The 13,393-nt window shown below is 43.1% G+C and overlaps 1 protein-coding gene across 2 annotated transcripts in view; it reads left to right on the forward strand.

Moving 5' to 3' along the window:
* RFC1 (replication factor C subunit 1) overlaps window positions 1–13,362 on the forward strand; it is a 97,337-nt gene extending 83,975 nt beyond the window's left edge. For both annotated transcript variants that reach the window (XM_040335123.1, XM_040335124.1), the window contains 6 exons: window positions 376–530; window positions 606–723; window positions 3,176–3,321; window positions 5,866–6,079; window positions 8,795–8,983; window positions 12,896–13,362. In XM_040335123.1, coding sequence (XP_040191057.1) covers window positions 376–530; window positions 606–723; window positions 3,176–3,321; window positions 5,866–6,079; window positions 8,795–8,983; window positions 12,896–13,012 — 939 coding nt within the window. In that variant the 3' untranslated portion in view covers window positions 13,013–13,362. The remainder of the gene's footprint in view (window positions 1–375; window positions 531–605; window positions 724–3,175; window positions 3,322–5,865; window positions 6,080–8,794; window positions 8,984–12,895) is intronic.
* The last annotated feature ends 31 nt before the right edge of the window (window positions 13,363–13,393 follow it).

The raw sequence follows: 13,393 nt of genomic DNA on the forward strand, positions 1-13,393 counted from the left end.
CACATGATCAGAATATCGTACAAAATGCCGCTTTCAAATCGATTGAGCGATAATCTGTTCGTAAGTGCACAGCTTTCATCCAAAATTTTCTGAAGGAAGAAATGTGCACATTTTTCTTGTACAATACCAGATCGTACAATACAAATACATTACATCACTTCCGAATTTTATTCTGTCGTACGAGAATTTTTGTACTTTAGTAACCCATTTCTTTTCAATATGTAGACTAGCATGTAAAAAAATAAACAGACAATGATTTGTCTGATAATCTCATTGTGTGTGTGTGTGTGTGTGTGTGTGTGTGTGTGTTAGGCTTTAGAAAATCTTCACCTGGTATTAAGAGGGCATCTTGTGATTAATTGTAATTGTTTTCAGGGTCCTTTTGATGTCGTACGCAAGGTGTTTGGTTGTGATGGAGACCATTCCCACATGACGCTTATAGACAAGCTGGACCTTTTCTTCCATGACTACTCGATTGCACCTCTCTTTGTTCAGGAAAATTATATCAATGTGAAGCCAGCTGCGTCAGGGTGAGGACTTTGGGCTGTTTTTCAATGTTCTTTGTGCTAGCCTGTAGTCTTATCATTGTTCTTTTGTTATTTTAGTGGAAACCTGAAGAAACACTTACTACTGCTGAGCAAAACGGCTGATAGCATATGCGATGGTGACCTGGTAGACCGGGCTATCCGCAGTAAGCAGACCTGGAGTCTCCTGCCCACGCAGGTAGAGTGACCGTGGCAGATCAGAACATAAATTGTGCACTTCTGTTCTACTGACATTAGTCTTTATTATATATACATTTAATATGGTAATGAACTAGTTGCAATTGACTCTACATTTTTGATACAGTGCTTAACACTGTTGCGTGACAATATGGTCTCTATTTTGCTCAGTGTTCATGTTTGAAGCTGTGGTGGCTTTTGCAGAATAGTTAAAATATCACCCCTGCTTTTGAAACCTTCATGTATTAGTCACTTCTGCATTCTCTTTTGCAAGAATAGTCAATGTTTCTTCTCTTTGTGAAGGTGAAACAAGTATTGTAGATAAGCAGTTCAGATACAGGTGTGCTTTTCCAAAACCATATTTCTCTTCCGTTCATGGACGGACACGGCAGCCTTTGACCTTAGGGTTATATCCGCTTCCTATTCTACTGAAGGAAGCGGATATAACCCTAAGGTCAAAGGCTGCTGGGTCCATCCATGAACTCGGAGAAATGGATTTTACGGTGAGTACAAAAATCCTATTTTCTCTTCCGTTCATGGACGGACACAGCAGCCTTTGACCTTAGGGTTATATCCGATTCCTTCAGGAGAGTAGGAAGAGGATATAACCCTAAGGTCAAAGGCTGCTGTGTCCGTCCATGAACTCAAAGAAATGGATTTTACGGTGAGTACAAAAATCCTATTTTCTCTTCCGTTCATGGACGGACACAGCAGCCTTTGACCTTAGGGTTATATCCGATTCCTTCAGGAGAGTAGGAAGAGGATATAACCCTAAGGTCAAAGGCTGCTGTGTCCGTCCATGAACTCGGAGAAATGGATTTTACGGTGAGTGCAAAAATCCTATTTTTTCACGCATAAGCCTTCAGTAGATCCTTGACATGTTGCTAGGCAGAACAGGGAAATGCCTTGTTTACATTGGCATTTCCCCGTTCTGCCTCTCCTCGCCAGCCGCTGCCAAGCATCAAGCTCGTGGGACCCGCAGGCACACTCCTGCGGCGCACGCCCTCTAGGCGGCAAATTCAAAGGTACATACAGGTACGCCCCTTTGCCTGCCCGTGCCATTCTGCTGACATAAAGCGGCGGTCAGCAAGTGGTTAATTGAGGGTCCTCCAATTAGGGGACATTGGGGGGTCCTCCCCTGCAATTCACAGCATCTAATCAAGCACAGATCGGCTTTGTTAGATGTGTCCCCTGGCTGTACTGGCCAGAAAATGGTGTATCTGAAACCAGAAGTAACATCACATCCGGTTTCCTTGTTATCCCAAAAGGAGTTCAGACTAATCTATCTCAAGACATACATTATTCAGTGCTGCAGAGGTGCTTGTTTTGTACTACTATGTGAGATCGAGGCATTGATTTGCCTTGGTCTCACAGCAATATCTCTTCCCTAGCTTGGGGGCTGTGTTCCTGGGCTCTTACCTAAGCCCGGGAATCACAGGAGGAGAGGGGAGGCACCACGCTGCTGGGTCTATGAAAGTGATTGCAGCTATGGAATGGTTGCATCGCTTTCACTTTGAAGCCAGGAGACGGCTGAACAAAACCCACACAAGATGGCTGCTATTTGCTGTTTGTGGATGTATGTAGTAAGTCCAAAAAGCTAAGCTGGCTATAGCAGAAGGAGGTACTGTTTAAGGAAAACGCATGTGGAGTAATATGGACACTGACATTGTTCACCTCCTGGAAATACTTTCTGAATCTCTGACTTGAAAGTTTGGGTATCCTGATTTCTAACATTTGCTGTGGCTTGACTTGCTTACACTGTCATTTATAGTTGGTGACTTGGGAAGTTTTGAACGCAATAAACCAGTATGACAGCCAAGTAACTATTTTTGGAAGTGGCAGCACCCATTTCTTTTTCTGTACAGGTTTCTTAAGTTCCGTGTGTATTCGTTAATCTCTATGCTGATTGCCACTGATCAAACCAGTCTGGTGTATAGCAAACCAGAGTATCACATTGGTCTCTATGGAATAAAAAGTTCAAAGTTCCTCATTAAGGAAGCAAAACATTCATATGATTAGGCTGTGATGCCCATAAAAGTTCTAAAGTCAGTGGGTCATCATAACAGCCAAGCAATTTCTATATAGTCAAAAGTAAGGATGAGCTCCGGCGTGTTCGCAACTAGCATGTGCAGAGTCCGCCAGGAAGTCGGCACTACACATCGCTAATCACAGGCAGTGAGACATTCCTCGATCTCTGTAGTCGCACATCGCTAAAATGTCTCGCTGCCTGCGATTAGCGCTGTGCAGTGCCCACTTCCTGGCGAGCTCTGCAGATGCTAGTTGCGAACACGCCTGAGCTCACCCTTGTTCAAAAGTAGGACTGCATTGGCAGCCTCCATATTTCCCTGGTGATGGAGAACACATTCAGTAAACGGCTATATATCTGACATTGTCCAGAGCATGGTACTGTTTCAGGCTTTTGAGGTGTGTGACGCTGCTAATTTTTACTTTAGGCCATCTATGCCAGTGTCCTGCCCGGGGAATTGATGAAGGGTTACATGTCTCAACCTCCACATTTTCCTAGCTGGCTTGGGAAATATTCTTCTACTGGGAAACACGATCGTATTACACAGGAGTTGGCTATGCACATGTCTTTAAGGTAAAACTCTTCTACTTCTCTAGACTCTAATAGCTGATTAATTATTGCTGAAGCTTAATCTGCTTATATTTTCCCGGTCCCCCCTCCCATCAACAACATGCCAATAAAAAAAATGGCTTCCTAGAAACAATTGGAACACCCTGCTTCAGTATTCCTCTCCTTGGCCTTAATGGCAAGCAGTGATTTGGTTCTTGGGAATAATTAAAATGCTCTGATGGGTGGTTTTGAGTTGGGAACAGTTGGAGTTTCTCGGTAGACTGTAATTACATACAGACCACCCTAGCCTCCAGGGCCAATCAGGCTGGAGTGGTTAAAGCTAGAAGAAATTTTTCTGACAATCGAACAATGCGCATTGCGATTAGAGTAAGCAGGAGTGGCGCCTATACAACTGTGCAGGACTGAAGTATAGGCTGGAGTTTAGCTGCATTTATACATTCAGTGGGAACACATGCAGATAACATTGACTTTGGTCTGCACTATTTATCAAATGTGGGTGTTTTTGAAAGTGGTTCTATAAGTCGAGACTTTTTTTTTTTTTTAAACCTTAATGCATTCCCTGCATTAAGGTAGAAAACGTTCCTGTAATTGTATTATGCGCCACCTCTCTAAACACTTACCCCAATCCTTTCTCGATCCAGCACTGTGCCCCTCTGCAGCGGGACACATTCTTCTCTTCCTCTTCTCACAGGACACAGTGGCAGCAGTGGAAGCCGTTGTCTCCTGCTGCTGTCAATCAAATCCTTTTGAAGCAGAGGAAAAGGCCAAGACACGCTGTGTGTTTCTATTGATTCACATGGAGCTGGGAAGTGTAACCAGCTTGCTATAGGGACTATTGCAGTACTATTGCACAGAGCGGATAAATATAACCTTGTTATTTTTATTTTAGGGAGTAAAAAAAAAAATAGCCTTTATAACCACCGCACGACTATATACGTCAGCACTTTGAAGAGGAATATCTTGGTTATGGCGGCAGCTAACGACCAAAACTTGGGTATCCTCGTCTTCAGCCGGCGGTCCGGATTCCGATAATGGTGGTCTCTGTGGTGGATCCGCAGGGAGATCACTGTTATCTGTGGCGGGAGAGGGCCCCCCGCCACTTTTCCGTGCCCCCCGCCACTAACCAGAGCTGGTAGAGGCGATCGAGTCCTTCTCCTTCCTGGGTATGGATACGAATGAGGGGGGAGATAAGACTCTCCTCAGAATTGAAGTAGCAGGTGCAGGCTATGCATATAGGAATTAGGTAAGGGAAAGTTCTGGACAGCCGCACTCCGAAAATTTGCCTTTATTGTAAAAAAAATACAAGCCACAGTAGAATATAGAACTGATGCGTTTCACACTTTCAACCGTGCTTAATACCATAGCAGGGCAGAATTTGCCTAAATATGAGATTTGAGGTCTTTTTGACCCCAGATCTCATATTTAAGAGGACCTGTCATGCTTATTTCTATTACAAGGGATGTTTACATTCCTTGTAATAGGAATAAAAGTGACACAATTTTTTATTTTTTTTTAAAGAACAGTGTAAAATAAGAAAAAAATCTAAATTTAAATGCTCCCCGTCCCGACGAGCTTGCATGCAGAAGCGAGCGCATACATAAGCAAGGCGCCTGCATATGAAAACGGTGTTCAAACCACACATGTGAGGTATGACTGCGATTGGTAGAGTGAGAGCAATAATTCTAGCCCTAGACCTCCTCTAACTCAAAACATGCAACCTGTAGAATTTTTTTTACATTTTTAAGGGTAAAACTTTGTCGCCATTCCACGAGCGGGCGCAATTTTGAAGCGTGACATGTTGGGTATCAATTTATTCGTCGTAACATTATCTTTCACAAAATAAAATAAATTAGGCTAACTTTACTGTTGTATTATTTTTTAATTAAAAAAAGTGATTTTTTTTTTAAAAAAAGTGCACATGTAAGACCGCTGCGCAAATACGGTGTGACAAAGTATTGCAACAACCGCCTATTCTCTAGGGTGTTAGAAAAAAAAATGTATAATGTTTGGGGGTTCTAAGTAATTTTATAGCAAAAATTGTTTTTAACTTGTAAACAACAAATCTCAGAAAGAGGCTCAAGTTTAAATTTTGTATGGCAAGCAAATCATTAGAGCGCTGTCTCCAGTCCGATAAGTCAGCAAGCGAGTGGAGAGTGTTTCTAGCCTCTGGCTGGATCCATAAGAAAAAAAGTATGTCTGTGTGGTCCATAAACCGATACCCAGCTGCAATCGCGCATCAATTAAAAAAAAAAAAAAAACTCTTAATGTGTACAATACATCAACACAACACACCTTTTTCTGGGAGGGAGCTGTAAGGGGTGTTTTTATTTTAATCATGCTCCTAGATTGGGGGCGATTTACTGAACCCGAAGCCGCTGTGCATAGTAACCAATCCGTTTTTATCTTCAGCTTGGTCAGGTAAGCTTTGAAAATGAAAGAAGCTGATTGGTCGCCATGCACAGCTGCCCAGATTCTGTCTGTTTTTAGTATTGGTAAATTCCCCTCAAAATGTCCAATATATTCATACTTAATCTTTTTTCTGATTAGAACGCGGGCAAGTAGGGGTGCTTTGAATCTGGATTACCTGCCCTACATGAGGGACAGACTAGTGCAGCCACTGATAACCCAGGGCTCAGATGGCGTGCAGGAAGTTGTGGACTTGATGGACGCATACTACTTGATGAAGGAGGACTTTGATAACATTATGGAGATCTGCAGCTGGGGAGGAAAACCAAGTCCTTTCACCAAAGTTGACCCCAAGGTAAGAAATAAGCAAATGAATCACGTTTTTGTAGAATTGTGTGTAACCCTGATCATAAATCACATGAGAAAATGCTTGCATGTTGGTTTGGCAAAGTGCAGGCTACCATAGTACACCTCGTCTCAGGGGTCTGACCACGCTAACCCCAAAGATTGAATTGCTATTGTTTAGCTGTTGAAGTCCAGTGCACATGCAATAGCTGGACTTGTCTACAGGATTTAATAATAGATCCTTTTGCTTTAGCTGCAATCTGCTGGAGATATCCAGCCTTGGATTTACTCTATGAATTGGTGGATTCAGGATTGTGTGAGCTGTTCTATTCGTTCTATTCACTAAATAACGGGAATAAACCAACTTGCCAAATTTCTAGAATGGTAACTCCAATAGCCACAAAGTAGTGGAAACACTGGGGTGGATTTACTTAAACTGAGAGTGCAAAATCTGGTGCAGCTCTGCATTGAAATCAATCGGCTTCCAGGTCGTCGTCTTCTATTTTTATTTTTTTTGTAAAAGCTTAACGGGGTTGTAAAGGTAATCCCCCCCCCTAAATAGCTTCCTTTACCTTAGTGCAGTCCTCCTTCACTTACTGTACCTGTTGCCGAGAATGTGTTTCCAGCACGACAACATCGCGCTGATTCTCGGCGACAGGGTGCCGACATCTCGCACTCGCTGGAATAGACAAAGCACATTCCAGCGAGCGCGTCATAGAAGCGACGGGAGATCAGACTTGGATTCCCGCCAATTCTTCACCCCAGAGCACCCTGTCCCCATGTTGATGAGGACAGGGCCTCTTCCCGACAACCCTGGCCGTTGGTTGTCGGGGGCTGCGGGCGGGGGGCTTATCGGAATCTGGGAGCCCCCTTAAATAAGGGGGCCCCCCAGATACCAGCCCCCCACCCTAAGTGAATGAATATGGGGTACATCGAACCCCTACCCATTCACCTGGAGGATTTTCCGTCGCTTCTATGGCGGCTTTGTCTCCATCGCGGCAAGCCAGCTCGGCGATGGCTCCCACGATAGGGCTCGTAGGTACTCAATCTCGCAGAGAAAGGGAGCGAGATTGACACAATATCCCGGGCACCCACTGTACCTCATCCTCGATTTTTGCTTTTAAATCCTCACTTCCTGTTCTTCTGTCTGTAACTCCACACAGTAATGCAAAGCTTTCTCCCTGGTGTGGAGTGTCGTGCTCGCCCCCTCCCTTGGACTACAGGAGAGTCAGGACGCTCTCTACGTTGCAGATGGAGAAAGGAGCTGTGTGTTAGTGGGCATCCTGACTCTCCTGTAGTCCAAGGGAGGGGGCGAGCACAACACTCCACACCAGGGAGAAAGCCTTGCATTACTGTGTGGAGTTACAGACAGGAGAACAGCAAGTGAGAATTTCTCAGAAGAAATAAGGACATTTAAAAGCAAAATGGAAGGATGAGGTAAGTGAAGGAAGACTGCACTAAGGTAAAGGAAGCTATTTAGGAAAAAAAAATTGTACCTTTACAACCCCTTAAACCGCTTGAGGACCGACGCGCGCACACACACATATATACGTTTACAGAATGGCATGGACAGGCAAGTGAGCGTACAGGTACATCCCCTTTAATTTGCCGCTGTGTGGTCGCCCAATCGTGTCACGGAGCTGAAGAACGGGGAGATGTCAGTGTAAACACATCTCCCCGTTCTTCCTAGTGACATGTCACTGATCGTCTGTTCCCTGTCATTGGAAACAGCGATCAGTGACGTGTCGCTCGTAGCCACGCCCCCTAACAGTTAGAATCACTCCCTAGGACACACTTAACCCCTTCAGCACCCCCCTATAGGTTAACCCCTTCACTGCCAGTGTCATTTTTACAGTAATCTGTGCATTTTTATAGCACCGATCGCTGTAAAAATGACAATGGTCCCAAATTGGTGTCAAGTGTCCAATGTGTCCGCCATAATGTCGCAGTCATGATAAAAATTGCTTATCGCTACCATTATTAATAATAAACATGCCATAAAACTATCCCCCATTTTGTAAACACTATAACTTTTGCGCAAACCAATCAATCGCTTATTACGATTTTTATTTTTATTTTTTTTGTGTGTAAATATGTAGAAGACTACGCATTGGCCTAAACTGATATATATATCTATCTATATATATATATATATATATTTTTTTTTTTTTGGGGGGGGATATTTATTATAGTAAAAATGTAAAACATTTTTCAAAATTGTCGCTCTATTTTTGTTTATAGTGCAAAAAATAAAAACCGCAGAGGTGATCAAATACCCCCAAAAGAAAGCTCTATTTGTGGGAAAAAAGGACGTCAATTTTGTTTGGGAGCCACGTCGCACGACAGCGCAATTGTCAGTTAAAGCAGCGCAGTGCCGAATCGCAAAAAGTGGCCTGGTCTTTGGCCAGCCAAATGGTCCGGGGCTTAAGTGGTTAATTGAACAACCTGAATATAGAAGCCGATTGGCTGCCATGCACAGCTGCACCAGATTTTGAACTCTTCAGTTTTAAAATATCAACCCCTGACATAAAGCTTCTCAAATATTTATTGAATTTAACATATATACTTGTTAAAGCGTCGAGATTTTTCAGGCCCTTTTGATAGTGTTTTTTATATACCATATGCCTGTCACACCTTTTTAGTTTAGCTGCTTGCTGTATAAGTCATTTTAAATGGTACACACATGACAGTATGTTCCTAGACTGATTTACATTTCTGCGCCCAGGTGAAAAGCGCTTTTACGCGCAGCTACAACAAAGAGGCTCATCTTACCCCTTACTCTCTGCAAATGGTAAAAGCCACTAAACGAGAAATGTCCTCATCACCTGATATGGAGTATAGTGAGGAAGTGAATAATGAAGACAATCCGGCTCAAGAAAAGGAAGATGATGTAGGCGGAGATGCCATGATCAAGGTAACTCATCAATTATTCATCGCTCCAGTTATTAAAAGTCCTGCTTTTTTTTTTTTTTCCTTCAGTGATGATGTCCCCAGTATTTCTGTATGGATTTGTTGGTGACAGCTGATATAACAGGATCAGTTAAGACTGAGCTACACAGATTGTCTCCTATACTGTAGGGTTTCCGCTTGTAGAGGGAAAAGTGGAACAAAGAGCCGGATATATGTGCTGCAGTGCTAACAAGGGATTCAGTGATGGGGGGGGGGGGGGGGCAGAGAAATGACCCCCATCAGTCTGTTGCTACTTCACTGTCCATTCAGTAATTTTACTGTTTCAAACTGATGTAAGATGAAATTTGTGCTTGATGCTGTTCTTGGTTCCCTACACATGCTCAGTTCTGGTAATTAAAGGGGTTGTAAAGGAATTTTACTTTTTCCCTAAATAGCTTCCTTCACTTACCTCATCCTTCCATTTTGCTTTTAAATGTCCTTATTTCTTCTGAGAAATCCTCACTTCCTGTTCTTCTGTCTGTAAATACACACCGTAATGCAAGGCTTTCTCCCTGGTGTGGAGAAAGCCTCCTGAGGGGAGAGCAGGAGTGTCAGGACGCCCACTAACACACAGCTACTTTCTCTATCTGCAAAGTAGAGTGTGTCCTGACACTCCTGCTCGCCCCCTCAAGAGGCAAGTCAGGAAATAGAGAAAGTAGCTGTGTGTTAGTGGGCGTCCTGACACTCCTGCTCACCCCCTCAAGAGGCTTTCTCCACACCAGGGAGAAAGCCTTGCATTACGGTGTTGAGTTACAGACAGAAGAACAGGAAGTGAGGATTTCTCAGAAGAAATAAGGACATTTAAAAGCAAAATTGAAGGATGAGGTAAGTGAAGGAAGCTATTTAGGGGGGGGGGGGGATTTTCTCTACAACCCCTTTAACCACTTGGGATCCGCCTGCCGTCAATTGACGGCTACAGCGCGGATCCCAAAAGCCAACAGGACGTCAATTGACGTCCGCCCCTTTGGGCGGTCCCCGCGCGCGCTCCAGAGCACGCAGCGGGGAAAATCTGTGTTGGCCGTGTCCCTCGGACACAGCCAATTACAGATCGCCGCGAACGGCCAATCAGAGTGGCCGTTTGCGATGCGATCTGTGCGGCCAATGAGAGATCTCATATGTAAACATATGAGATCATCTCTCATTGCCGTTTTACACAGAGACAGCGGTGCTGTCTCTGGAGAGGAGACCGATCTGTGTCTCTTGTACATAGAGACACAGATCGGTCACCCCCCTCCACCTACAGTTAGAACACTTGATAGGAAACACATTTAACCCCTTCCTCACCCCCTAGTGTTAACCCCTTCAATGCCAGTCACATTTATACTGTAATTAGTGCATATTTATAGCACTGATCGCAGTATAAATGTGAATGGCGCCAAAAATGTGTCCGATGTGTCCGCCATAACGTCGCAGTCCCAATAAAAATCGCAGATCGCGATTTCTAGTAAAAAAATAAATAATAAAAAATAATAATTCTGTCCCCTATTTTGTAAGCGCTATAACTTTTGCGCAAACCAGTCGCTTATTGCGATTTTTTTTTTTTTTTTTTTTTTTAACAAAAATATGTAGAAGAATACGTATCGGCCTAAACTGAGAAAAAAAATGTTTTTTTTTTTTAAATTGGGATATTTATTATAGCAAGAAGTAAAAAATATTGTATTTTTTCAAAATTGTCGCACTTTTTTGTTTATAGCGCAAAAAATAAAAACCGCACAGGCGATCAAATACCACCAAAAGAAAGCTCTACTTGTGGGGAAAAAAGGACGTCAATTTTGTTTGGGAGCCACGTCGCACGACCGCGCAATTGTTAGTTAAAGCGACGCAGTGCCGAAAGCTGAAATTTCACCTGGGCAGGAGGGGGGTAAATGTGCCCAGTAAGCAAGTGGTTAAGGAAAATGCAATCTTAATGGATGTTGAAAATGTATAATAAAATGAGAATTATAGTGTGTATAATTATGAAATGATATACTAATTGTTACATAGAGAGGCTCCAGGCAAATTATTATTAAATTTAACAAATGTAATATCCTAGAGCGAAAAGAGGTGATTATTAAAAAAAAGCAAATGTTGATTTTTGCTTTGAGCGCTCTCTGTGCCTACACCAGCCATAGTTCTGTCTTCCGTACCGCGTTATACAGTACTTGGATACTAATAGTGTTTATTAAAGCCTCCATCCTTCCGTACTAAATTAATAATCTGCAAGGGCCTTCAGCGATGTGTGGGTCCTTAATAATTCTCATATTAAAATAACTGGGCCTTGACCCTCTAGGTCTAGGAAATGAAATGTTTTGTTATTTCACTATTGAATTTGGAAGCAAGATAATGTATAGCTATATCTGGAACATGACTCTCAGGTCTACGTAGTCAAGTAGCGATGCTTAAAATATACCAACCCTTGGCAACTAGATAAATCATCTTTTGTTGTTGTAACTAGATGACTGTGGGGTTATTGTGTATTGCTAATTTTTGGTGTGTTACTCAATAGAATTTTCTTGTAAGAGTAACATGGCAGGGCCCCTGCCTCCAGCAAGTAGACCTTTCTTACAAATCTTTGAGGGCAAGCAGAGGGGAGGGTGGTCAGCTGTGTCAAAGGCAGCAGAAAGCTCTAATGGTAGTAGTACTGAGTAATGGCCATTGGTTTTAGCGGTTTTAAAGTTGTTAGTGAGTTTTAGGAGGCCAGCTGCTGCAGTGTGTTGCCAGACTTTAGGGGTAGAGAAGGCAGTTGTTAGTGAGGCTACAGCTTGCAGGTAAACAAGATGGGCCCAGATTCACATACCTCGGCGCATCTTTATGCGGGCGTAGCGAATATACGCTGCGCAGAGCCGCGAGCACAGTATTCACAAAGGAAATGCTCCCAACGTTGCGCCGGCGTAACGTAAATTCGTAGGCGTAACCCGGCCTAATTCAAAGTAGGTGGAAGTGGGCGTGATCCATTTAAATGAACCGTGACCCCATGCAAATGATGGGCCGAGCGAAAGGCGCATGCACCGTCCCGTGGACGCTTCCCAATGCGCATGCTCAGAATCACGTCGGAACGAACGCCTAAGATACGTCCAATCACTGCCTACGACGTGAACATAACCTACACCCATCCCTATTCACATACTACTACGTAAACGACTTGCATAAACCACGTATATTAATGCGCCAGGCGTAAGTACATTCGTGAATCGGCGTATCTCCCTCATTTGCATATTCGAATCGTAAATCAATGGGAGCGCCCAGGGTAAATATGCGCCCATGATACGACGGCGTAGGAAACTTACGTCAGTCGGATAGAGCCTATTTACAGGCGTATCTTGCTTTCAAAGTCAGGCGCATAGATACGACGGCGCAAATTGACACTTGCGCGGCGTATCTCAAGATACGCCAGCGTAAGTGCTACGTGAATCCGGGCCATGGAGTTTAGGTCAAGACTGGAAATGTCCAACAAGTTTGTTTTTTTGCATGGGGAGGGTTGAAGAGAAGATGTCAGTAGAGAGGGGGTATTGAAGATGGTGACCAGGGTAGTTGTGATTGAATGGGGTCCAGGTAGTGAGGTTGGGCTTCAGAGAAAAGAACTGGTTAAAACACCGACCTCAGCATTTGAGTCTAGCTTCATTTCAGGCAACAAGTGGCTGGCTTGACAAAAGATTTGTCAGATTTGAATAATTTGTGTACTGTACTCCCAAGATATGAAATTTTCAGGTAAGTCAATCGTTTTTATTTTTTTTCTGATTGGACGTGTACCAAGGATGCTGGCTCTAGTGTTTGATATACAAAATATGTAAATCTCTACAAATCTGTGTATGAAAAATGATCCTATTGTTTTCGCTAAAAGTACAATGTAGAGGTGCCACGTTGCTTCCATTCTAATCACCTTATTTTACCACACTAGGCAAAAAAGGCAAAAACAACATCAAAACCTTCCAAAACATCCAAAGCAGAAAAGAGTGAAGACAAAAAAGCGAAGTCTAAACCAAAGGCTAAACCGAAGACTAAGAAGGCAAAGTGATGAGTGTTCAGTGGACTCCAAACTCGCATGCCCCTCCTTCAAGGAACTTTGGCTCCTCCTACAGAATGAGACCGACGTGGGTGTAGAGAGACGTGGAGCAGTAGGCTCCCTTATCAGAACTAGTGATCCGTGTACAGTAGCAGGGAGAAGCTTTTTTTAAAGTGTACTAATCAAGCAAATTCATCAAGCTTCCATATCTTCCCCTCCAGCACTTTCCTTTTCGATGTACGTATTTTACAGTCTTTGCTGCTCTTTTTTTGTACATAGAAAATTGAACAGAATGTTTTTGTTTTGTATGATACTTTAATATAACTATATATATAATTTCTCATTAAAGTAGTATAACGGAAGCGTATGTTTTTTTAATATCGTCTGATCATG

This window comes from Rana temporaria, chromosome 1 (genome assembly GCF_905171775.1).
Source record: "Rana temporaria chromosome 1, aRanTem1.1, whole genome shotgun sequence".
Classification (NCBI taxonomy): domain Eukaryota; kingdom Metazoa; phylum Chordata; class Amphibia; order Anura; family Ranidae; genus Rana; species Rana temporaria.